The sequence below is a fragment of the Melospiza melodia genome, chromosome 9 (assembly GCF_035770615.1).
Source record: "Melospiza melodia melodia isolate bMelMel2 chromosome 9, bMelMel2.pri, whole genome shotgun sequence".
Taxonomy (NCBI): Eukaryota; Metazoa; Chordata; class Aves; order Passeriformes; family Passerellidae; genus Melospiza; species Melospiza melodia.
In genome coordinates, this window is record NC_086202.1 from 7,816,076 (window position 1) to 7,843,957 (window position 27,882).

General features: G+C 40.3%; 1 protein-coding gene across 1 annotated transcript; it reads right to left on the minus strand.

The window, feature by feature from the left end:
• Positions 1 to 640: 640 nt before the first annotated feature.
• On the minus strand, positions 641 to 27,818 carry TRUB1 (TruB pseudouridine synthase family member 1). Its single transcript, XM_063163142.1, has 8 exons — positions 27,677 to 27,818; positions 25,947 to 26,039; positions 22,628 to 22,683; positions 9,348 to 9,429; positions 5,027 to 5,099; positions 3,699 to 3,844; positions 2,554 to 2,610; positions 641 to 1,166 (listed from the first exon to the last, which is right to left on the minus strand). Exons 1-8 carry the CDS (start codon positions 27,816 to 27,818, stop codon positions 952 to 954), a joined length of 864 nt encoding a protein of 287 aa, XP_063019212.1. The 3' UTR covers positions 641 to 951.
• Between the last annotated feature and the right edge of the window lie 64 nt (positions 27,819 to 27,882).

A 27,882-nucleotide genomic window follows, 5' to 3' on the forward strand; every position in this document is an offset into this window, starting at 1 on the left:
TCTTGTATCCATTACTTCATTCATATTGTACTTTCAATATGCTGCTGCTGTAGTGCTCTACCATTTCAATTTGCTTGTGCTATTTTCAACATTTCCTTTAAGTTCTTTACAAGAATATAAAAAGGAAGAAAATTGTTTACTGAATAAAACAAAGTCTATCCTCCGTCTAAACAAAACCTTCATTAATCTTGCATAGATCTTCAGTTTCTTATTGTATAGAAAACAAAAATAAATCCTATAGATTCTGGAAAGGTACCCTGCAATGAGGAACTTCACGATGTTCATTTAATTCTTAGACTGAAAATAAGTTTGGAACCAACACTTAATGTACCACCTTTTTGTAAGATGCAGGCACAAACCCATCATCTTCAGGGATTGTTTGTACTTAAAACTATTCCCTTAAGTTAAAATATTAGCACCCTCATATACTGCATTCTAGGAACATTTGACTGGGGAACAACCTGCATAGGAAAAACTCTGGTAAAATGGATATATCCTGAAATTAATTTCAAGAAAGCAAATTGCCACACCACATTCTTGGGTCCTTTAAGCTATGAGAGACTTGTCACCATGGCATTTCAGGATTTGATTACCAGCTGCAAAGAAAAAGAAACATATTTTGGAACACATTTATCAGACATTATTGTATATAGTTTTTTTATTGATGAATTCTCAAGAGCAGCCATCTTGCATCCTGAAAGTTCTTTAAAAGTCTATAAAAATTTGGCATCAGTTATGGTGTGCAAGAAGGAAAGTAAACAATCAAGAAACACTTAGCACTGAATATTTTCAGTGCACATTCTAACCCCAGGAAACAAAAGAACCATTTCTCTTGTGTTGCAGCTTGTCACCTTCCCAGCAGAGACTTGTAGATTTACACAGGAGGCCAGACAATCCCAATCCAATCTTAAAGCATCTCAATCATCCAGTCTTTTTCCTTGATCCAACTTATCACTTATCCTCACAGACCACAGCAGTTTCACCAGGATGTTCTGTCTTCAATTTTTTCCGAGCTGGCTCTCCCAGGAGCAGAGCTCTGCAGTGCTCCAGGGACTGAGCAATTTCATCAATTGTCCACTTGTCCTCGTGCAGGGCGTGCTCCTCCAGCGTGAACGGCCCCTGCTTGGTGCGCGTCAGCTCCTGCACCGAGGCACAGGTGGAGAGCTCTGCAGCAAAGGAGGAAACAGGGACTGCACTAAGCACATGGATAAACTTTAAAAGTGTAACCACTTCCAGCTCACTAAATATACATTTTTGTGTGTAGCCTTTTATGTTATTCTGCTTTGTTTGACAAGGAAGGTCATGAAGATTCATCACTCATTTGAATCTTGTTAAATTTGACCCAAGGATGTCCTTTGATTTCAATAACTGTCCAGTGTAGTAAAGAGTTCAGAAATTGACAGAAAGCTGTCAAGAGTTTTCCCAGATTTAGATCAGAATGGAAAGTGAGGAAAAAATGTTGTAAGATGTAAGCAGAACATTCTGCATTCTCAAGTGACCTTGAACTATTTTTTTACATATTTTGAGGCCTTAGCACTTCTTGCCTTCAAGAGGTATTTTTAAAATTTTTATCCTGTGCTGCCTACCAGGATAACAGAAACTAAGATAAGGAAAAATAAAAAAATATACAAATGCTCTCCTATGTTAAATTAATACCAACAGGACATAATTACATATCAAGAAGCTACAAAACATAACAGCAACAAGCACTGACTTGTTGTCAGTGTAAGCACACAGGTACACTAAAATATTCTCTCCCATACTTTCTGATGCAGGAAGCTTTTTATTTCATTTTCAATTTTTGAAAAGAAGCCAGCCATGGACAGACTTTATCTTGGTTTTCATTAAAGGGCTAAACATAAGCCAGTATGCTCAGAAGGCAGTAACAGAAACTTGGACTTGCCTAAGCACAAATAACAACATTGAAATTCATAGGGTTATCCCACATTATTTGCCTTCCTACAAATGTATCATTTAAAAAAAAAAAGAAGTTAGAAATGGATTATCTATTCTCCATCATGCAGTTTGATAGATACAGAGCACAAGACAAATAACCCTGTGGGAAAGCAAAACTATTCACTGTTCAGGCAGAGGAGAAAGAAAACACTCGAAAAATCATCACCAGTGTGGAAGTCTTTCCAGCAAATAGGGTTTATTATGTGCATGGTAATGTTCTGTGCAATCTGTTTTCAAAATGTGATGAATAATGTTTAAAAAGACAGTATCTTTCTTCTTCTCATCCTTAATCTGAGTTAGATTTAACACATGAAAGAGAGGGGGGGAAAAAAGTCCCCCCCTTGCCTTGCATTATCTTGCTCAGTGCTATTGCTTGCTCCATTTTTATCAGCTCGCCCCCAAGGTCCCTGGCAATTATTTAGCCATCATTCCCCCATGCCCCTAAGGAAATTACCTGAGTATATAAAAACAAGTGATAGCACTACAGTTCTGCAAAATAACACACAGGTCTAGTTACTTGAAATATACAGAATGACAAATTTTTTCCATAAACACACACTTGTTCCTTACATTGTCCTGCAGTTTTTTCATGCCTACCTTTGCCAATGTCATTGACCAGGCTCCTGACATAAAAGCCACCGCCACATTCGACATCTGGAATGTTAAAAGTGACATGGTAAATTGCCAGTGCCACATGAAATCTACACAGAAGCCATGCCCCCACATAAATGTAAAAATGCGCTAAGCAAACAACCCAGTGATAAAATATTTATAGGATGCAACATCAATTATTCATCCTGGAACATATGTGAGGGTGAAATTGCTAAGCTAGACAGGAGGGAAAGCAAATAAAATGGCAACTGTACTAACTCACCAGAATTTAAGAACCTGCTATGGTATGTTAAGAAATGTTTCAGTCCTATTCATTTTAAGCATTTCAGGTTGATTCTGTATTTCTAATGATGAAAGCAAATTACTTCTAGTATAGCCTAAACTGACTGTCAGTGCTGCAGACAGGCAGCTCCATTAAAATTTTAAAATTCACCTTTAGCTTTCCCTGCTCTCTCAGTCCTCCCCTTCCCCCTCTGCCAGTGAGCAGCTCCTTGTCACCCAACCATAAAGGGCTGAAGTCACACAGCACTGAGTTCTGTCACTCATACCTGCTCACCATAAAACATCTGGTCCATCACAGGACTGGGGATCAACTGGGCAGACAGATCAATTCAAGGCATCATCTTGACCTTACAGTAGCATTAAACATTTACAAGAGTGTTTTCTGGTTTATTTATTAATATGCTTCTTAATGTACTAGCCAAGTTTCTTGATGAATGACAGAAGGAAGGATAAGATCCTGCCTCCTCAACAAGAAAGGGGGCTGACAATAACTGAAACTGGTCCTGAGAGAGATGCCAGCAGGTCTGGGAATCTGTGAGTAGGAATGGCAAAGTGCAGTAAGCAGACCTGAGAGAGGAATGAGATGGAGGTTGCAAAATCATGGACAGATGCAAATAATCCCCTGACCAGTCTCTCAGAATTTTGCCTCACTGAGAGATTAGATATAATCAGCTTAACTTAAAACCAAAATACAGGGCTTTTAATACAAAGTGAAAGTCTCTGCACATGGGCTCACACCAAAATAAGTAGCTGAGTGAAATGAAACCCATTTCACTCTGTTAGTCCCAATCTGAGTGTAAATAAACATTAACAAGCTGGGAGCATTGCTCTATGTAATAATCTTTGACCTTTACCCAGCGTGAACAGCGGTGGCTGGAAGTGCTGCAGAGAAAGGCTGTACACTCTCACTGGCCGAGCAGGCTTTGCTTCCACTGCCTCCCCTCTCTTCATCAGAGTTGAAAGCCTTTCTCCATCCTTCTTCAAAGCAGAATAGCTGATCAGACAGAGCATGAAAATGTGTGTCATATGGTTGTAACAGAACAGGCTTCCCATTCTCCAGATCCTGGTAATATTGTACTAGGGTAGCACACATTTTACAACTCTCCAAGTACTCACAAAAACCCACAAAAACCCAGCAAGTGCTGCTGAAATCTCTTGGACACAGAATCATCCCATTTACCAGCAGCTACATAAACCAGAAAACAAGAGATGGCCTTGTATTTCTCTCTTGCTCTACGGTTTTAAAAGCATTTTATCACTCACTTTGCAGTTTATGAAATAAAAGGGTTTATTTCATAAATAAGGGTTACAACACTTGCAGCTGCCTCTAGCATCCTGTGTCTCAGCAGTCAGCAGGGCATCCTCTGTTTTCAGTGTGAGCACTGGGAGCCACTCAGGCAACTCCTGTCATTCTACATTGCCCCTTTACTTGTCCCACACCAGGATCTTTCCTGAACAGCAGCTGCCACATTCCAGGATGTTTAGGGAACCACTACAGAACCACAGAAACTGATTTCACTGACGACATGGAACTTTATCCAAAGCTCCAACTTTGGTCGTGACAGAAAGATGACCACAGAAAAATCTAAAAGGATCTTGCTGACCATTTTAGAGGGCAATTTGAAACAGGTCACATAAAGCAGAACACGTGGGGCATTACTGACCTTACAGGGCTCACACTGGAAGCACAGTAAGTGACACATGGCAAATGCAAAGGAAAGCAGGCTGGCTGAAACCACCAGAAAAGCCATCTGTCACAACCTAAGTCATGCACACTGCCAGCTACTGTGGCTCACCTGACCACATGAAATTTTCTAAGCTACAGAAGCTCAGTCATTAATCACTCAATTGTACTCTAAGTTTTCAAAAAACTAATTCAAAGTCATTTAAGGCACTTCCACAGAGATGGCAGTGAGATTGGAAGACAGAAGACAAGCCCTGCAAAGCTGTTCAAGACTTTGGCTACTTTACATTTACCCAAAACACCCACAGGTCACCATTTGTGCTGGATCTTCAAATAGGCATGACCTGCACTTGCAAATGTTAAACTCCTGACTGCCTGGCCTCTATCTTTTTGTCAAAATGTGTCTTAATACTTCTGAGAGAGCTGACTTCTGTTGGCAAGCCCTGACAGCTGAACACAAGTGTCAAGAGTGAGTGAATACCATGAACTTACAGTGGGGGAACTTGCATGATGTCCCCTGTGAACTTTTGCAGAACACTTTCAAGATCTCCTTTTGTTACCTGGTCTGTGGAAAGAAAACAGTCAGTATGTTAGTATTGATTATTCACATGGCACTAATGGCACCAATCACATTCTGCAAGCAGACACAAGTAAGAGTTCTCTCTCTCTTCAGAATTTAGATGGGGTGAAAAACACCAAAGCAAAGAGATAAAAACCAGATTGTAGGCAGGAATGTGAATTATCACAAAAGGAGTGGAACAAACTGTCCAAGGTGATCAGGACAATCTGGATACTTTCAGAAGGGCACAAATCCTCCTTAATACTTTCTTTTGTAATTCCCCTCTTAAGGCTGCAAACTCATCTTTCTTGGAAACTATACAAAAGCTACAATGTTTGGAATATTCTTATTTTTTAAAAAAGCACCAAAAAGAATAAAATGCTCATCTAACCCTGGGAACTTCTCTCTAAGAGAACCTAACTGCAGGGAAAAAACCAACAGATTATCAGAGAACAAAACCACTGGTGTAGAAAAAGACTTTATCTGAACCAACACATCAAAATTTCCCTGTCAAACAACTAACCTGCAAATGTACTCTGGGGTACAGTTATATATTAAGTAAGGCAATTTTACTAAGAAAATTCTGTAAAAGAAAGACAGCTGGTTTAGGCAATGTACTTTCTTTTAAGAGTACACGTAGACATCTGTCCCACTTTTATTGGAAGACTATAACCTAAGTAGCTGATTGCACTGGTCTTCTGAAGCTCTATTCAACAGAAATAACATCCATCCCTAATTTTTTTAGAGAGTGCAAACATAAGATCTGCAATCACAATGCACTTCAGTGCATTTCTACTGTCTAGGGTTTGACTAGCCCTGTTTCTCATAAGTAATATTTAATTAGTGTCATCACTGCTAAGTCAACAGCATTCTGGAACAGAAACCAACCAAATTTATTTTTCAAGCCTTTGTTGTATTTTGAAACAGATATTTATTTGTAAACATTAAAAGCCAGATGTACTTCGTGCTGTAAGTAGAAAAGATGAGATTTCTTTTCACAGCAGCTCTGGGAGATGATCCCGTGGTTCCTCACGTCTATAAAGCACACTCTGCAGCCCCAATGGCCCAAACAGCTGTCCCAAGATGTGTCATTAACAGCAAGGTTGCAAAGCACAAGGCACAAAACTCTGAGATGCTGAGAGAGACCAATTTACATCAGAACATGGACTAGGAACAACAAAATCAATTGTACAGTAACTCTGAATCTTCTGAATATTTTTTACATTGTTATTTCAATCTTGTTTCTATTTAACAATGTATCACAACAAAACTACATGGTGGAGAGTCAGCATGACTTGGCCCCATGACAGTGATGTTGTCAGCCTTCTTGTGAACCCCAGGCTGCTTCAGGTTAAAATTCTGTATTTAAGAAGTAAGCATAAGTTCCCCTTGGAGTTCTCCTTCCAATCTTCACCCCATGAACTGTATTTGTGGCCAGGGCATTAAATGAGCCACCTGAGTTCAGCTCTGGCTCTGATCTCATATTCCCTTGACTGAGAGGTTACATGTGGCCTCTGAGGAAGTCACTCATGATACAGGCAAGCTCTGTCTCAGGAGAAAAAATATCCCCACACGAAGAATGATGCATTAAGCCATTAACAAACAAGAGCTGTGTTGTGTGTTATCAAAGTAAATATTTACAGATGCATTTGCTAAGATCTGGTGTGCTTTTGAGCACTGGTGACTATTGACTGATTTTCCTGCTGCAAAGGAAGGAAAATAAAGTTACCAAACCCAAAGGTGCCATTTGTGCCACAACCTCAAAAAGCCTTCAGTGAAGGGTGATTTTGCCCTGTGCTTGTTAACAAACTACTCCAAAGGAGAACACAAGAATTATCTGTAACAGCATACCAGAAGTTTAGCAAATTACCTCAATTCAGTCTGACCCAGCACAAATTATCTGAAAACAGAGACAACCAGAATCCTGAAAGGACTACACTATCAAAATGATTCAGGTGCCTCTATTAAACATAATTTCATCATAATCATCAGAGACCCGAGAAAAGCCTCATTAATTTTGTTCTCCATGTCTGGATATAGCCTGTAGGCAGCTGGGAGGAAGTGGCTTTCAGAATGTACATTCCTGTACACAGTTACAAATATTAAAAAAGGGCTACCAACATTAATGTGTCCAAAAAAGCATCAGAGGAATACTAAATGCTACTTGCTTCCAAAGTCAGCATCTGACAGCCTGGCAGCAGTATGGAACCATAACCTCATTTCATGGGGAAATGCAAACTCGTTGTCAGGTAAGAAACAAAAAGCTATGAGAAGTTCAGAAGGGGTTAAAAGCACGGAGCTCTCTTCAGCACATCCTGACATTGTGACTAACTGTACAGTTTGCTTCCTAAGCTGCTGTCTAGGGACACTTGGAGCACTAAAATGTAACACTTCCTTACAGTTAATATAGCTGGCAACTTTCTGCAGGCACTTTCCTCTTATGTTCCAATGAAGTCACTCAAGAAGAGTTTTGTACATCTTGCAGACTGGTTTAGTGCCCTTTCTCTGCACTAAGGCCCAATCCTGGATGATGCTGGCACTGCAGGATTTATTCCCTTGCTCTGCTTCTCCAAGGATTCTCGTAGGTGTCAAAAGAAAACTGAAATTGAACTTAAACATCTGGTTTGTCTTTTCTGGGAGTACCTATCAGGGTTAGAAACTAGGGATGGTGGGCCAAATAGAGTATCCTGCAGAAAACCAAACTGTTTTGGAGAAGACATTGGAAAAGATGAGGAATACAAAACATGTAGGTACCATGGAGAGTAATAAAGGGGTATCCATGCTCTTCTCTTTCTGAAGAAATCATATCTGACTGATTTGCACCAACATGGAAAGCAACTGAGACCAATGTCATGAGCATTTCCTTCAGCCATCACTTTAGGCAAAAGGAAACTGCACCCCAAACAGCACTGCCCCAGCAATGCCAACGCTGCTCTTCATCAGACCATGTGATGAACTGGATCATCCAACTGATCTCAGTTTAAAATGACAAGCAACCCAAAAAAAGGGGATGTTTTCAAGCCAAATCAGCTCCCCAAGCACACAGCCTAACAGAAAGGTGGTGCACAGAAAGCACACACCACAACAGAGGTGGGAACTGCTGTAACAGGAGCTGCCAGGGAGAGAAACACACACAAAAACAACACTCTAAATTCTGTCTGCAGTAAACAGCACAGAATGAAAAAGCAAAATTAGTGTTTCAAAAAATGGATTTTTATACAGATAAATACCAAGTAAGTGAATCATCACTTCATTCAAGCACTATGAGGTATTGGCAACTCTAACACCATGTGGATGCTCAGGCCTCCAGAAGCTTAGAGACTTAGAGCTTGATCCTGAAGCATAAATAAATGATCCAACATCTCTGAATAACACTGCCTGGTAATTAACACTATTTAGAATGTGGACAAGAAACTATACTTGCCTGCCTCATGAGAAAAGGAAAACTGCAAAAGAAAGGAGATGGGAAGTGAAAAATGAAATCCAGGCTTTTCATCACACCATTAAAAAAGATTATTTACTTCATGTACCTATTACCAGAATGTCAGACATGTAGAGTTGCTAAGCAACTGGTTACCTATTATTTTTTAATTTTTTTCCACAGAGTTGTGAAAGAACTAATAACAAATACATTTACTGTGTTACTACACTGTTTCTAAGATGCCCAGCAAAGCAACAGTCAGGATGAGTTCTGAAGCTTTATACCCTTGCCCTGTGCTCTGTCAGTCAGAGAATTTAATTTATTAAAGATGTAAGCAAGACCAAGATCTGGAAAAAAAGCCATATGTAGAATGTAGTTTATGCCATCCTCATTAAATGTTAAGCAGTCTATAGGTGAAGTGGTGTCCTAGAGGGAAGATCCAAGTACTTTATTCCTCCACTGGCCTTAAAGGGTTTTACTAAAAGAGGACTCCTGGGACTGCAGTGTGAGAGAGGAAAATGTTACTGGACACAGCACGTCATTTGTCAGCCTGTCAAGGACTGAAAATGACACAGTCCTGCCCAATTCTATTTCCTCCCTCCTAATCTAATGCCTGGTTTGTTTTTTTCCAGCAGAAATGAACACTTGCGTTGGACATAATTGCATGAAGCTGGTTTGAATTATATGAGCACTGAAGTTGAAGATGAAATAATCTTAGTTTAATTTCACATTTAAACTTAATTCAGAGTCCCAAACATCTCTTCCGCTTTCCTATGACAGAAACCACTTATGCCTTCAAATTGCATTGAGTGTACAGATACATTTATGCTTACCATAAGGTTTTTCTTCAGTTACTTTTCCTGTAGCATCTAATGTATCAGTAGCCTTGCCCAGCATTCCAATGGCAGTGTACTTCTGGGAAGGAATAAAACAGATTACTGAGCCAAGTCTTCAAGGTTGTTTCTTAGCATTTTTTTCTTATTTTTTTTAAGATAAAGATTGCAACTAACAATTGCTTCAAATCAGAACAGGAAGAATATTGCCTAAGTGGTAAATCCAGCAACTCTGGGTAAGCAGAAGTCAAGATGAAAAAACACGGAATCAAACCAAAAAGTAAACCCTGTATTAGATGCGCCTGTGATTTCAGTTTTAGAAACCCAAGGAAGAAGCAACATGGAATCTAATTTTTACTATAAATGCATCAATACCATAAAGAAAATAATAGGGTAGTAACATCAAAGTCTCTGTGGGGTGTCGTGTCATGGCTGTAGCAAGGCACAGAGGAGTACCTTTCACAGACAATTTTTGTTCCTTTGCACACTGAAAAAAAAAAAAAAGACACAAAGACCTTCAGTTGTGAAAGCAAAACACCCACTGCCAAGACAAAGCATTACAATGGCTCTGCCATGAAATGCAGGCATTTGCAGCAGCCTGAAGCTGCAGTTTTGAACTCCTGGGATCTGGTACGGACCTTGTGACCAGCACAAGGAGTTCAAGGTCATTGAGTAACATTTCTGTTCACTGTGAGTTCTCTGAATATTTGTTTCAGGGTTATTCAGGGTTCTTCTCTAAAAAATTCTTTAGTGTATACGTCTGTAGTTTGCAAGAAGGAACCAGCCTGACCCCAGGACAGCAGCTCTTGTCCTTACATTTCACCTGATGCCCTCCTTTCCCACGTTTTCACCCTAAGAACTGCCATGCTCTGAGCACACAGCACAACCTGCTGAAGCTGACAGAGGCTTCCCCTGCCCAGCTGCTCCATGACTTGTCACAAGGCTGTCAGCACACCAAGGCTCACTCTGTAACAGGAGTCTGAGTCAAGTCTAGGGATACCATCAGTATTACATCAGTGGTTTGACCCACTGCCTATCCCATTCCAGTCACCTCAGCTTCCCTATGGTAAGTCCAGAAGCCTTCAAATAAAGCCTGGGAGAGAAAAATCGAAATGTTCCTCTATTTCCCAGTAAGGCTCTAGTGAAATTACTCCCAGCTGAACTAATACAAATGTGAGGATGTGTCTTTTAGAAGCTGGCTGACCAAACTCTACTGGAACACATCCAAACAGACATAAGCACTAACATTTTACTGTGAGAAGCAATGCATCCTGCTTCATGTACTTGCAAAGAACAAACAAGCTCAAGTAATAGCAGTGTAGGCATATAAATCACACCCACACCACTGGACTAGTAAGACATGCCTTGATTTTGTTCCATGTGACAACCTGCCACTTCAATGTATTTCTTCAAGCAACTGCTGCAAAATGGAAGCAGCAGAAATAGTCAGACAAAAGGCAGCAGAGTGCAGACTCTAACATAAAAATAACTGTATTCTTTCCTTACTTCATGTGCTGGGTTAGGCTGGGAATACAGAGAATTTTCTTCATAGTAGCCGGTACGAGACTATGCTTCGGATTTATGCTGAAAATTTGGATTTATGCTGAAAACAGTGTTGATAACATTACATTTATTAAACTGCCTTTATCACAACCTATGAGTTTCACCTTCTTTCTGATTGTGTCCCCATCCCACTCCAAGGAGTGAGCAAACAGCTGTGTGGTGCTTTAGCTGTCTGCCATGTTCAACCACAACACCACACTGGGGCTATGTTTTCCCTAAATATTGCAGATGCCTGATAACTCTGCAAAATTTGGTTTTTTAAAATAAAATTCATCAAGTTAACACACTTCTGGAATGCATGAAAAAATTATTCAAGTTAACACACTTCTGGAATGCATGAAAAAAGAAACAAAAGAAAGAATGGATGAATGCTGCTCCACAACAAATATTTAAATAAACTTTAAGGTATATTATCTTTTACTGCTATATTAGCTGTTAGGACCATAAAATTGACTGCTTCCTGAGACATTTAATGATCTGGTTCTGAACATTTAATTGCACTGCCAGAAATACACTATTCAGCACCTAACCTAGAGGTTAATAAAAACACGTGAGCAGATCATCATCATCCTAAGCATGATGAATGATCTTAGCAGTTCAGCAAAATACTAAATCTGAAAATTTACAAATTCTCACTCTGTCTTCTGATGTTTCCAAATCAAAATACTCATACTACTTCAGTTTAAATTATTTCTTTTCCTTGAATTCTGGTTTTGGTTATCTTCCTTTAGGCTATCTGTTACAATAACATGTTGTATTTGATCTGCCAGCAACAGAGAGATAATGTCTCATCTGTTAATATGTAAACACGAATGGCATGAACAATACAATCCACATCTCAAAAATTCCCTTTTAATTTCTGCAAAAAGAGCAAAAGGGTTTAGTTTGTAAAAAGAATGTCCTTAAATTTAGTCACAAAACCCCATTCCTTACAGGAGCATTTAAGGAGTCACAAAATACTCAAGCCAGAAATGCAATAATCTGCAAAGGAGGCTGTAACAGGGTAGGAAATTAAGAATTACAGTTGGTTTATGATCAGTCTCTGGAGTGCCCTTGGCTACCTACAATTATATATCATAATTCTTACTTGCCACTGGATAAGGTTTACTTCCTCCCCTTTGACAGGTTGCAAAACCTGGAGGTTGTAGGAGATAATACAAGAGTCCAGAATTATTTGTGTCAAAATTCAGCATTAACACTCTTTACACTCTCACTCACACTGCCCTCAGAAGCACCAATGGATTCTGAGTCATTTAATAAGTGTTCAGTGACCTTTTCTCACCTGTGTTGGCAATCATTTATTTCTTTCAGTTTTATGAAATACATCTAGGGGCATTCTCACTGTACTCTCAAATTACAAATCACTGCAGGAACACAGACAGAAACTGCTCACAACCCACTCAACCCAAAACAAAAAAAGCAAGGTAGTAGGTGTTGCAGGCAGTGGCAAAGCCTGACAAGAGCAGACTGTGACAGAAAGCACCCCTATACTGCAGCTCCTCAGAGAGCATCCTGCCAGCCCACAGCCCCTGCATCCTTGCCCTCTACTCAACTCAAGAGACCAGGACCCAAATCATTTAAAGATTAAAAGCAGCATCTCAGCTTCCCCGTGGATTGCAAACATGCAATTGCAGCACATTAAAAGCTGAGATCCAGCGTTCCCAGTCACGACTTCCAAGTGCTGCAGCATTAATTCCAACACAGAAAGCTGGGCTGGTCCCAAAGCAGAGCCTCACAACTGCACAACAGCACCCTGAGGACAAACAGACCTTTCCAAACCATCCTGCAGCAGGGAATGGCTGTGCCTCTCAGCCAATCAGAAAACCACTTTATTGGAAAAAAAACCATTATGGCAAGTGAAACAAAAGGCAGCAAAGTGACCAGAAGCCCTTGAGTATAAGCAAGGGCTTATATTCCACCATTCACAGCAGTGAGAAGAAAGCCTTAAGAAGATGCTTTACAGTGACAATCCACTGCACTCTGTCAATGAAAGTGCACAAACTCTGTCACACAGACTGGGGGATGTGCTGCATGCAACCCCAGCAAGACCAGACATACACTGAAATGCTTGGGTGGTCGTGCATGTGCACCATACCCAGGACCAGAAAGAAATACACCATAAAAAGCCAGCACTGGATAAAAAAATCGGATTTCAGGAATCTATAAGAAACAAATTACAAACCTCTAATAAATCTCACAGGTCTTGGGAAGAGGAATTTTGTTTTAGTGTCACAACCACAGGGCACAGTCAACATTCTCACAAATAACAAACCATATGTTTACCATAATATTTTTAGTAAGAGAGTAGCTATAATTTGGCTTTTTCTATTTTCATACCCAGTTTCAGAGAAGTGCTTAGACTAGCACAGAAAGAGAAAGAATATCCATAAAAAGAGAGAGAATAAAGGCAAGACTTTATCAGCATGCATATTTAACTGGGAAAGGGGAAGAGGAGGAGGAGGAAGAGGAGGAAGAATCCCCTCCCATTTCAGGGGCTGCACAGGCAGCAGAGCTTTCAGCTGCACAACCCCACCCAGGGGGGCTCCAGGAGGCTGAAGCCCCTGGGCTGACTGCCAGGCATGTCTGCCCCACTTATCAGTGCAAATGCCAGACAGACCATGCAACAGAGCTTCTCAGTTTTAACTGTTGAGACATCAAGGTTTTATTTGGAAAGAAGCCAGAGACTGGAAATCTAAATTATAATGTGTTTTAAAAGCTTTTTCATACATGGAGAAGCAACACTTTAGAAGAGCTAGACAGAACCACAAGTAATTACAAAACAAGGTCACCAGTAGCTGTCAGGAAGATTTTAAGATGGTTCCCACTACAAGAATTTCCCAGGCAAGCAAGCTCTCTGGAAGAGGCAGTTCATAAGAGTTCATCCAAGGATGACCCATTTTCTAATCACAGCAGCAACTGAACACAGAAGTGTAAAAGAAAAATAAATAAATTAAGGCTACAATCCCCTGTGCAAGAGACTGAAAGCTGGGAAAGAGAAGTCATATTCAAGAGAAACAGAAATTCAATTTATGTAAACTGATGTCTGCGTGTGGTTAACAAGTTTGAACATAAACAAACATAAAACAAGTGCTCTAGAGAACCTGATGGAAATCAGGGGGAGCACACAGCAGGCAAGCACTGATCAGAATTAGTGATCCTGTGCCAAAACCATTTGCTCTGCACTTACAGATTTGTAGACTTAGGCCACTGAGATAGTGAAGAGACCTTAAACTCTCAGTTTTGTAATGACATTCAGTTTGTGTTCAATGATTTCTAAAGCACAAATAAACAATTCTGGATTTAATATTTACAGAACTTATTTTGCTGTTTGTATAACAGTAGCAGCTACCACTGGTTTCCAGTATGCTAATCATCCACCAAAATGGAGAAGTGCATGAGGTAGACAAATAAGCTGGAAAAAACCCCAAGGGTTGCCATAGTTTCAATTATTTTCCAAAACAAAGCACTCTCACTAAGCAGATTCCAATATATTAAGAGCACAGAGCCCTAATCTCTTAAGAGCAGGTTGCACAGAGGGCAAAATAAAGACTGCAGGATGAGGGAGGAGTTTCAGTTTTACAATAGAGCAAATTCAAAATTATCAAACACCAAGCATGACCTTTTGATATACATAAACATTTACAACTTCTCTACCATTCCTTTTTTTCTCCTAAAAGAAAAAGCTGACTTTGTGCTAAGCTTGCACTAAATTGCATTTAGTGCTGGATGCTGTAATTGCACTGTCACTGCTGAAGAACTATCTGATCTTTACTTTGTGGACTAACAGGATTTTCTGATCTCTTATGTCAGCTTATTTTAAAGAGCTCACACATTATGGGATGACTAGACTTTTCATAAGAAGGAAGGACCAGAACTCCCTCTAACAGGAACCCAACTGAAGATACTTTGCCTGTAGCTCAGAGAAACTCAGCTAAAAACCGTATCAAATTTAAATTTAGGAGTCAGAGGGAGTGCAGGAAAGGGGGCAGGTGAGAGAACAGTGCCAACAGTCACAGGAACACTGCATCACCTGAGATAGACCAGGCCACACATCATCTACAAACACAGTGCAGGCTCACACATCCAAGAGGGGATGCAGGTTCATGTGCAAAGGTGGCTGTTTGAAACCAGAGTTTCTTTCTGCAAACCCTTCTGGCAACTGCTCTCTGTGGAAACCTCCCTCACTCATCAAAATGTCTCAGGTTGGCTCTTAAATGTCATGCTCAGCTTTAGTATCTGTTCCACCATTCTAGTGCCCATATAACAGATATAACAAAATAAAGAAAGATGATCTCCAAATTCTACCTGGGAAACGGAGTTTTAAGGAAATACAAAATTCTCTGTCCAGAAACAGAAGACAGTCTACCCAGAAGGGTAAGACTTTATAGCTACATACAAAATCACAGATAAAACTGAATGCATGAAAGTCTTTGGCTGAATTCAGAAGCATTGATAAGACAAGATGCAGCAAATTCTAAAAGGCATTGCTAAGAGCATCTCCAAATTACTAGAAATGAACACTAGAGAAAATAGTTTAAAATGGCTAATCTAAATTGGTTACCATTACTTTTATTTTTTGGCTATTTTTAAGAAGAATGAGAAAAAAGCCCTGCCATGTTGCAGTCTTGATTTTATTAATGAAACCAAGCTAGAACTGCACACGAAGCACAGCCATATGCACAATTATAGAGAGGTCAAGACAGAAGAAAGCACCACTGACCTTGTGAATGGAAGAACAGGGAAATCACACCAGAATATGCTCTTAAAATATTCAGCATTTGGGGAGGAAAGAGCAGCACAATAGGTGCAGTCTCCTCAAGATTTTCAACAGTTTAAAAAAGAGTGTGAATATTAATAGAGCATGAAGCTGAGCTATTAATAGATTAGGCCTCTGGGGTGAGCATAAAAGAGACTTGAGCACTACACAGCATGTTCAGCCAGCTTACTGATGATATTACTGCAGTACAGGATGTATCTGTACTATTCAACAGCTTCTTCTTCTACAACTTTGTTTCAGAGATATTGGGCAGGGCAGAAAAGATATTAAAATCAGCCTCTCCTCCTATGATTTGTTACCAAAAAAAGCAGGTTAAAAAAATGTATAATATGTTTTGCAGTAATGGGTAATTGAAGATGTTGACAGTGTGTAAGGCCATTCCATCCCCTAACATTTTAGCCCTTCCCAATTCCTACATCCCCCACTGTGCAGGCTCAGCATTTCTCTCAGTGCAACTTCTTTTGTACAGACATCACTTCAAGTTTTGCTAACACCTTCTACACATTCTCTAAACACATCAAAACCAACTTAATTCATGCATTTTCCCAGCCTTCCTTTTTGTAAGCATTTTCCTTTTGACAAAATAAGGAAGACAATCACATTGTCTTCAATGTGATTTCAAAAATTGACACTGATCTAATATATGGTGGCATTTGGGGAACAAGAAATTCATTGTCAATAAGGTAAACTAACACACAAGACAGAAACCAGTGCCAACAATGGGTCTCTGAACCAATCTCCTCTGCTCTAGAGAGCTCATGGAGTTATAGTACAAAGTTCTGGTTCTGCAAAACCCTTCTCAGGTGCCAGTAGTGGTTAAAACACGCCCACTAAACTATTACAGCAATTGCTAGATGTAGTTGTTAAAGGCCACAGATATTAAATAGGACAGGTTTTATTAACAGACATCTTTGCACTGAGTTGTGCAAACATATGAGGAAGTATTCCTTGAATGTTTGCACAATAATAACAAATACCACAGAACAGAAATGTCAAGACTTCTCTGTCCTATACCTATATTTCAGGAATGTATTATACTTCATCAGAATAGTAACTAAATGGGTGAAATTAAGCAACCAGTATGTGTCAGGAAGAATTCACCTAGCCAGCCTGCAAGGGCTGAAACACATCCATCTGCCCATGGGTCAACATCTCTCATAAAACAGTAACTCCATCTCCAATCTGCCAGTCCTGCTCCTCAAGGAAAACCCATAAAACATCTTTCCAAACAAGCCTGGGAACTAAAATTCATAACTCCACTGGGCTGAAAAAAAACCCTATGGACTCCAATAGAGATATTGGATTTGAGGCACACTATGATGTTATCTCACATTAACCCCTCCATGTGCCACAACATATCATTTACCAGGCTCTCTCCTTCCCCTAAAGAGGATGATAACCTTATCATCTCCTTCTTCCCTCCTCTACTATTCCCTCTATTCCTCTCCCTCTATTCCACTAAGCTCTAAACAAATCTGAAATATGCTTAGTTTTAAAATCTATGGCTTCTATTTTAGACCTGAGAGAGGGCTTGCATATCCAAGCACCTAGTTTTCTGTACCATAACAATTAGTCTAATAAAATTATCTCCCTTGTAAGAAAACAATAATTTCTTAGGGCTTGAGCAAAGGCAAAGTAGTGACATTTTGTGTAGCTACAATCCATTTTCTTTTAATGAGCACGTCACATTCTGCACTTTATTTGTTACCTCTCCCATCTCACTACAAAAAGAAATTCAGTCACACCCTTGGTTATCCTGGATGGGATAGCATGAACAGAGGTGTGAGAAGGTAAACCTGTGACATAAACCATAGAGTGAAAAATGACAAGGTGCTGCAGATGAAAAATTTCTGAGGGAAAAGGCTAAAGAGCAAACAGACAAAAAAAGACAAATACTACAATTTGAAAGCAAAAGCAGATGAACACAAGCATGGTGGATCTGAAGAATCATCAAGCTAGCAGTAAGTCCTCCTTGCCTTATACCTGGGAAGTTGGCTGATCCATTGTGAACAAATCCTTGCTGCCCAACTCAGGAAATAAAACTGTTTTCTAAATGTATTTTATTAAAGCAGGTAATAAAATGCAGCCTATCTTTGTGGAGCAGTCTTGGGATATTACCTATATAACTGCTTGCCTACACAGAACTGTTTGTAAACCATACACACAAGCATTACCTACTTTTTATTTCAGAAGTGATCTAAAAGATACCTATTCCACTAAGCTCTAAAAAAATCTGAAATATGATTAGTTTTAAAATCTATGGCTTCTATTTTAGATCTGAGAGAGGGCTTGCATGTCCAAGCACCTAGTTTTCTGTACCATAACAATTAGTCTAATAAAATTATTACTACTACCAAAAAATCTTGTCCTTCCAAGATAATGTTAAAAATACCAGAATCTGAAAAAGACAACAGAACACATCCCTGTGCACTGTATGAATAAGTGGGTTGGGTTTCACCAGCTCCAAAAGAAAGCATAATGAAGCACAGAGTTCAGCTGGTGATACTCTATAGAGACTATTTTTAAGACTAAAAGTAAGAGCACACACCACCAAGAGGATCCTTTGAAAGGAAAGTCAGCTCAATTTTCTTGCACTTGCAACTCAAAAATGAACTGGAGCACAAACACTGAAATACACTAAAAAGAAAAAGCAACAAACCAGCACAGTGAGGCTATTTAAAATGAAAATGAGAATTTCAAAAGAAATTGCACTTACACCATCATGGTGTGCATGTCAATGTGCAAATACACAAATGTTGGCAGAAGAATAGAGGTCTCAGAGATGCCGAGTTCTTATAAGCCTCCTGAAAACAGACAGATAGAGGAAATAAATCTATTGCAGCTTCCACTAAGAAGGGTCCAGAGGGAGCCCCACTGAATTACTGGATACCAAAAAGTCCACATGGGGCTTTGGTGTCTAATGAGCTGTAAACAAAGGAAGTCACAAGCAAAGGCTTCATTAGTTTTGCTGCTTGTAGAACCACTGGATGTGCTTTCTGATGTGTTATTAACTCACGGCACTCACTGCCAAAAGATGCAAGCAAAGGACTTAACTGAGAAAAAATGAATTCATGGAGAAAGATTAAAGCATGGGAAGTTAATAATAAGTAAAAACTTGATTTTAGGACAGTAAGGTAATCATAGGAGGTAAAGAAATAACCTTGTTTATGGACACTCTGTTCTGCAGGATCTGATGCCACCCCTCCAGAGGAACAATTTTGCAATACACAGGCTCGAATCCCAGAATCACACTGCAAAAAGCAATTAACATGTCTCAGAAGTTCTGCTAGGTGATTTGAACCAATCCTGCTCAGACAAGCCCTCTCTCACACCATACAAGTGTGACTGGCAAGATTTAAACCTAATCACTGATCTAGCACTCATTTTCTACCCAGGATTCATAAGAACACAAATTTTAACCATTATATGAAATGAAAGTTGTCACATATCAAGTCACAGATGTATCTTCATTCTGCCCATGATCTCTTCTTCCTTTTCTAGGCTTTGAGAACACTTGGAGCTTGGGTTTTACTCTACCCAGAGGTTGGGGGAGGTTGTTTTGGACAGCTTCATTCTGGAGAAGCCACAACTTTGGAGATTAAATTTTCTATTTTAATCAGTCATTGCCCCAGCTTGTGCCACCACCACAAAGTACTCAGGGAATTTCTTTCACACAGAACACTTGGGGAGGTATTTTGTATGTGGAGCATGACAAGAAGTTGCATCCTCAGATAAAACCAATATACCCCAAGCTTTCCACTCATAGAGAGGCAGGGGTTGCAAGGACAGTCTGATGGATGGTGAAGATCTTCATTCACACCAGTATGACTAAAACTCTCTTAGCCTGAACCCAGGCGCTACGTCACTGAAAAATAATCAAATTAAGCACAGAACTGAAGTCTGAAAGTTTCAGTTATCCATAAAGGCTGTGTGTGTTGGGAGACATCTCCTCCCCATGGAAAGTATTAGATTAATGAAGAATTTCATTGCTTAGTGCTTCTCATTTTTTGTTCTCTGATTAGCCCATGATTATTTCCCTCATTGTTTCTGTGTGCCTCACAGCACATTCTCATAGATGAGATGTTTTAAATGGGACTGCCACTTTGGAAACTGTGCTTCCATTTTCTAATCCATTTCCTCCCAGAAAAACCACACTTCTGCATTGTGTTTGAGACAGACAAGTCATACCTAAGACTGAATTGTTCAGAAACAATTTACCATAATAAATATTGGTCTACCCCCATCATGTTAATTTTACTGGTGAAGCATGAGATTTTTTTTTTCATTCTACTCTATTTTGTCAACATGGTTAAAAAACCAAATCTTTAAAAATCATGAAGTGCAAAAACTCCAAACAAGACCAAGTGCAAGTCCCAGAACAAGAAGAAAAAGTGATTTTTCCTATGGAACATCTATTAGATGTTCAGTATTTAAATTCCAGATCCAAGAGCATTCAGCTTCTCCCTCTCACTTGGAACATTTGAAACAACAAAAAGCAAACAAACAAAAGCTAAGCCAGCTTGTACATATTTTTATTTCTGGGCAAATATTAAGAACTCAATGAGAAATCTGGAACACTAAGCAGGTATTGCCCTTGGCTGTACATTTCTGTTTGTCTTGAGTTAATTCCTAAGGAGGTCAAACCATGAAGAACTCAGTTTACACATCAAGAGTAAAACTCTTGCAGAACATGTGTGAGTTGCATACCAAGGGATAATGCTCAGAGCTGCCACACTGAGTCAGGAAAGTTTCACACAATGTTTGGGGAAAAGTCAGAGCCAGTCCAATTCCTGGCAGAGCCACCATATGGAGTTTACTGCAGTATCATACATTTTGGCCACTCCACACAGCTCTGCTGCCAGCAATGATAGACTGAAGTGTTTCTTTACAAGCTGCATTCCTAGAAGCAAACAGTAAATCCTGGCCAGAGAGGGTCAGACAGCTCCTCTGAATCTTTATAATAACAACAGGAACAAAAGAAAAACATCACATTTCAACAAACACTTCAGCATCCAAAATAGTGGAAAAAAATTAAAGAAGAGTATAAATTCCAAGCACATGGCAAGGAAAGCAAAAAGATACTCAAACTTATTTAGTCATGAATGCTTCTCTTGATTCATTGTGACTTGTCAGTGTGGTCAAAAAACCCAACAGGCAGACATCTGTGAGAGACCCTTCAACCTCCTTCAGCCTCACACATTACTGCATGCCTAATTTATTGAAGTACAAATAGAAAATAGGAAGGCAGAGACAGGAAGTAATAAATGCTGCAGAATCCCTGCTTGGCATGGATGTCAGGTACCTGACACAGGAACAGCTGCAGTGGAAGAGCTGCTGAGCTCTGAGCAGATCCATCTTTGCTCACTGCAAGTGCCCAGAGCCATGCAAGGCCAGGGATGGATCTGCCTGGGAGGGCTCACCAGGCTGCCCCACTGCACATTGTCCCCTGCCTTGTCCTCAGGAGCAGCTCTGAGCCCCTGTGAGCCACCTGGGAACCAGGTTTGGCTGGATAACCCTGTTGTGGGCCACAGGACCTCACAGTGCTCAAGGAACCTGAGCATACCCTCTTCTGCCAAAAAGGCTGCAAGGACTTCCTCCACCACAGCTGTTCCCACTGAGAACCTCAGCTTAAGAGATAATTCAATTGCTTTACATGTTTTTAAATCAACAATTTACACATTTAACTGTGATGACTAAATTTAGCTGAAGTAAATCTATGATTTATTTTAAAGTTCTTTCAAAGGAGGTGTCAGGTGGTAACTGTTTACATTTCCACTCTAGTCCAGCTGTTTACTGCACATTGCAAAACACAGGAATGCACTCATGTAAACAAATGCAAACCCATTACAGCCAGTGCAGAGACTGGCACTGCCTACCTTGAGTTTGGGATCAGACTCTACAGCTATATCCTTTTATCCTGGTTGTTTTCTTTTCTGTCAAATTATTTGCCTCTGAGTTGAACTAAAGACTGTCAAACAAATTCTACCTTTAAGCTATCAGCTCAGCAGCTGAAACAGATCTTAAGTGACCAGACTAGAAGAGAATGGGAAAAATGGCAGAACATAATGTATTATTGACTTTTCCTGCATTTAAGATGAAATTTGGAAGGTTTAATTGATTTCTACATCTGTCATTCTTATCTAAACTTCTCATGTAAAAATAATGGCTAAACCCATGGGATTTGACTTGTGAGGAAGGAATCACCACTGGGACATCACTCGTGGGAGTACTTGCACTTTTTTGTGTATGTAACACCTACAGTCTGAGGGGTCACCACAGTAAAATTAACACAGTAAAATTAATCAAATCCAGCAATGAACAAAATTTCTATCTGTCAAGGCTCTGGTCTGGACTCTCTCCTGCAGCCACAGGGCTTTTGCTGCCTTTGGCTTCTCACATGTGTCTATTTTTGGGTTTGTAGAGCATCCCTCTACAGCAGCAGCAATGCAATCCAAAACATTCTAAATTCCAAAAAGTGCCTCTTAAGGCCTCATGGTATTTAAGAAGACAAAAAAGAAACAAAGACCATCTGTTACTTCAAGCTAAATAACAATGAAGTTATCTACACATAAGGAAAATTACCAAAAATTGAACTGTCATTCACAACTACATCCCCAAAACATCAGTTTCAGTGCCATCTTCATTAGTTTTTCTTTTAGTACACTAAATAATATAGAAATCTTCCTGTAAAATGGTAATTTGGTATTTATTAACACTTCTTATAAAACTGAGACAAACAAAAATTTTTAAATAACCAGTCTGGACATTAAAGTCTGACTAACACATTTCTGACTAACTGCAAAAGGAGCTGAAGTACAGATCTGAGCTAAATATGCAGCATGGCTGACATATCTTCATGTTGGTTCAGCTCTTCACTGACAGAAAAAAGAAACCAGCAAACAAAACCCCCTGCTAATACAAGTCATTTAGCATTCCTTACCTTGGAACCTGCCAACATAGTCCCCAGCATTTTTGTTCCTTTTCCAATACCAACCACTGCAAAGACAGAAGAAGAAATACAACTTCAAAACAGCCCTGCAGTTCCTTTTTTCAACACCATTCAATACTAAATATTATGCTAGTCAGAAACTCAGCCTTTCATGCTCTGTTAGCATATGAAGAGAGTCAACACTTTTCTGAGAATGCATCTCTGATGTTCAAACAACATGGAACTAGTGAAAGGAAAAAAAGTCTAAAGCAAAAGATAAATAACCTTCATCTATTGTTAAAATACTTTAATTCAACTGCTACATTTATTTATCTTTTAATCACCAAAGAAATGGAGAGTGCAATTAACACTGCCTCTGGTTTGATGAAGGTTATGGCTCACCAGTAATGAATGAACCCTTCATTGTAAGCAAATAGTCCTTTTAAAGGTTGACAGTGACCAAGAGTAATGCAGCCAAGACAGCATCACAGAATTGTTTATCAGACTTGCAGGAAGAAAGTAAAATAATCAAAAGGTCCAACTGCTTCTTACTGTGCATGTACAGATTACAGTTATTTCAATCTTAACACCAGTATTCTAAAAAACAGCAATCAGTCAGCTTTTCATAAAAGAAAGACAGAAAAAGAGCTCTATTTTATATTTTACCTCAAAGCTTTTTACAAGAGGCCTGCCTTCAAAATGCTTTCCTGTTGATTTTTCCACATACAGGAATCCAAAGAAAATTTCAGAAGGAAATTAGTTTTGTGTACAACTCATAGAATGTGTAACAGCTTATGTACTTTATTTTAATAAAACCAGAGGAGTGAAGGGAGCTTTCAGGAAACCAAGTTCATGTTAATCAAGAGCCAGGATGGAAAATATCAAACTGAAAACGAACTTTAAAAAAAATTTTTTACTTGTGTTCTAATGCTTCTCAGTTTCTATGCTCTGAGACCCATTAGATTCCTCCTTGTTCTCAATTACTGCTCCTCCTATTCCTGAGGGTTTTCAGTCACACTTGTGCTTGTGCTCTCATGCATCTTCAGTTCAACCTGCTCCTGTTATTTGCCAGATAGGGAAGAGCTGCAAGAAGGCTGAGAAAAGGAGATAAGCACACAGATAAGACTTCCTAACCAAGCACTTTTCTTGCAACATGATGACATAACTGAACACAACTTCAACAGCTGAGCTGAAGTTTGCTGAAGAGTGTCAAGAGAATCAATGGAATAATTTTAAAGAGACACTGAATGCTTTTGTGAACAAGGTACTAACAATTTTCTCCATTAATCATCAGCTTATGGAGAATGTGTTATTGAACAGTGACATAAACCCCATGTGAGAGACTACACTGAATGTAGAAAGACTTAACTGAATTTTTATTTTTTTTATACTTTTTCATGTTTTCTTCTACCGTGGAAGCATAATTCATTACTGCCATATATAAACAAACCAAATAAAATTCCCATTACACAACAAGAAACAGCAAGCTGGAAGCACAGCCCTAGAATAACACCAAAAGAAAATATTCACCAAGACTTGACCTTGCCTTTCTCTCACATGTCACAGAGCACTGACCTCTGCCTCCAAGGCCCTGCCTCATTTACATTTGCTGTCAGCAAGAGAAGAAATTTAAAGTATGCTTTCTGATAAAGAGCACTCCCAGTGATTGGCAGTACACCTGGCACACTAAGCAGGACTCTATCAATTAATTCCCAGGACAAAGCTACAGACAGGCAGTGCATAAAACCTGGGAGAGAGCAGTACAGATCACAAAGGGTTTCAGAAAATGTAATACTTCTGTCATGCTCCTGTCCATGAGGAAGGAAAGCTTCCTGCTCCACCACTCCATCCTGGAAAGCAGCACACATATTCTGAATAACTTGTTTTTCTTGTATCCTTCCCTGTCTCCTCATTACCTTACCTGAACACACAAGAAATCTGGGCACATTCCCCTTCCCACTCCTCTCCAGTTTTGTCCCTTCCAATGCAGCTACCATTGATTTTTTCCTGTATGTTTTGTAGGGCAGTGAATGAAACATCCCATGCCTTTTTTCAATCTACCCACAGCTAATGAAGGTGATGTGCTTCTCTATCTACACCAAGCACATCAAGCCCAAATACTTTTTGTCATGCCACAGAAGCAGGCTTTGGAGACTGCTGGGTATCAGAGCAGTTGGAGAAGCAATTAAAAAAGCACAAATGATTTTGCTTTTCCTATGGATCAGTGCTGTTGACTTTGCACAGTGAGAAGCAGCATGCTCAAAGGGAACACCTGTGTAAAAGGAAAATGTCTGCTGCAGGAATGCACACTGAATTCTCTAGTGAGTGGCCACAGAGTACAGGAAATTCAAACCCAACCAGGCAGTGCTCCATTCTGACCCAAGAATGTCACATTCTGCCAGGTTCACAAGTGACAATTACCAGCTACAGACCTCTAGCAACACTTGTAGCAACCAACCTCCCCTTGAAGCTGAATCCTTCCTGAGAGAAGTCATTCATGAAAACTGTGAGCATTCACTTTCAGGGTATACTCAGAGTTGTACCTGTTTATTTTCAACAGCAAAAATGTATTGCTGTTATTTCTCCAAGCCAAGGAGAGCTACAAGGTTATGATCTGAGCAAGCTGCAGTCTGCATGTTACTTATCAATAAAACTGCTGGTGACAAAGTGTGATGTGGGAACAATCACATCCACAGCTGAGGTTTTAACACCAGCAATTGATACATCCTGTTTTTTACAAAACAAAAAAAATTCAATACATGGATTGCTATCAAAATTAAAATTTAAAAAAAATCTTTAAAGATTCTTCTTTATGAAGACAGGACAGGTACCCAAGTTTTTCTGTGCTGAGCTCCAAAAAAGCAGCAGCTGAATTGTTCTTATATATCTTTTTTTTGGTAAGTACTAGCAGCCCTAAAATCTCCCTCAAAATCCCACAATAGCATTACTTTGAGACAAAATAATTCAACAGATTATGATGAGTATAAATCCCCAGCTTAAGTTAAAAAAGCATCAATTTCTCAGGTGCTTTACAATTCATTACACAAGAGTTTGTATTTTACCACATGTAATAACCCAGAAGTTATGTGAGGATTTGGAAGAGAGGAGAGAGGCAGGAAGGAAGAATACAGCCTTCTGTAAAGAAACATGTTACATGCATGTAGAAGTATATGCACAGGAAATTTAACCCAGACCATTCTTCCACTGTAATCAGTCCTTCCCCCAGAACCTGCCATGTGTATCCCAAATTGTTTCTCCACCTGATTTCATGCAGGCACGAAAATGTCTCCTGAAATCATATTTTGATTACTATAATTATATTTTTCATTACCCAGAACTCCTGTGGCTGCACTGTCCAAAGTTCCTCCATGTCCAATTTTCAACACCTGATTTCTTTTGTTCCCTTTTGTTTGCACACCAGCTTCTGCAAATAGAAATTAAAAGGAAGCATTATAAAATAACCTTAGAATGTAGGAAAAACGGCACACATTTCCAGACTGCTAAAGAAAATAAAAATCAAATATTTAAACTATTAATTAGCAGTGTAGAAATTACTGTACTGCTGAAGACCTATGATTAATTTAGATTTACTCCTGTAAAGGTATTTGTAAGGTATTTTCACTACATGCTAATGAAGTCTCACATACCATTACAAACAGATTTTTGGAAAGTACTGGTAGCAAACCTGTGAAGTTCCATTAACAAAGCATGGAAGAACAAACAGCAGAGTTCCCAAAACATCTATTACACACAAATTTTATGCTACATAATCTGAGCCAATTCTTCATGTATTTACTGCCTTATATTGGGACATGTTCATTTGCATATTCACAGCCCTATGGCAACTCTGCAGTGGACTGAACTCATTCACTGCTGCTTTCAAGCTGTCAGCGTCCCAACCCAGCAAACTTCCTATGACACCAACACACCAAGAATTTTGCAGAGCCCAATACCCCTTATTTATCAGTATTAAATATGACAACTGCTCTAAGCTCCTTTATCCATATCTATTATCTCTCCATTCAGGGAACCTGATTCTCCCATACAAAGTGCATGCCTACACTACAGTTCACTACAGAGTAAATCAGGCTAAGCACTCACTAGTCTGAAAGTACGTTCTCTCTTCATCAGCAAGTGCCCAAAAGCCCAGACTAGATGATCGATTCCCCATACCCATTATAAAATAAATCTAGGCCATGGTCGCTCACACCTTTGCAACGATCTCACTTTTCTTTCCCTAATATCTGACATACAGACTTCCCAGCACTCAGAAAAAGCAGTTTCTGCAGACTGCGTCCAGGACTCTCAAACTTTTTGAAACACCATGTTTTCCCTCCTTTGGTGATATTTTGTTTAACGGCAATAAGCAGTGGGACCGCAGCAGAACATCCTGTGCTGCAGAGATGCTGCTGGCACCGTGGTGGCAGATGGCACACGCTGTCCCCGGGACCCTGCCCCAGCTCTGCAAGCAGCCCGGGACCCCCTGCACTGTGCCCCGCAGGACTGGGGCTCCCTGCTGGGGCAAACTCATCTCCACCCAGCCTCAGGGCTCCGTCCGGCTGTACCCTGGGCGGCAGCATGGACCTGGCATGTGGTGAATGTGGGGTCACAGCTCACCGTGCAGTGTGAACATCACTGTCTGCCTGGGACAGTCTTTCCTTAAAGGCCTCTAAGGACACAACTCCACCACGTCCCTGCGCTACCCACCCCAATGCCTAATCGCGCTTTCTGTGAATAAATTCCTCCCAATGTCCAACCTGAACCTCCCCCGGCGCAGCGAGCCAGGAACGGCTCCATTCTCCAAGGTGGGCCATGCCATGGCTATGAACTACTACCAAAACAAACAAAAAACGCACAAAGAGAAACTAAACCCCGCTTATGCTCCGGTTTCCTGAGCGCTGAGCAGAGGGTGAAGTGGTTTGCCGAGTGAAGTGCTTTGCCGGGAGTTGTAGCTCCCGCTCCCCAAGGACCGCACACACCCGGCCCCATCCCGCAGCCGCGCCGGGCAGGGCGCGCCTGGCCCGAACTCTCCGGAGGTGCGGCCCGGCCGCCGCCGCTCACCTGCCAGCAGCCTCTCCTTGAGCAGGTTGAGCACGGCGGCCGAGGTGGGTCCCTTGGGCTTGCGGACGGCGAAGAGCCCGCTGAGCGAGAAGAGCTTGTCGGCCGCGCGGCCCAGCGCGCCGCCGCCCGCCTCCCCCGCCATGCTGCCGGCAGCGCGCCCGGCCGGGGCCGCCGGGAGCCGCGGCCGCGCGGGCGGGACGCGAGGG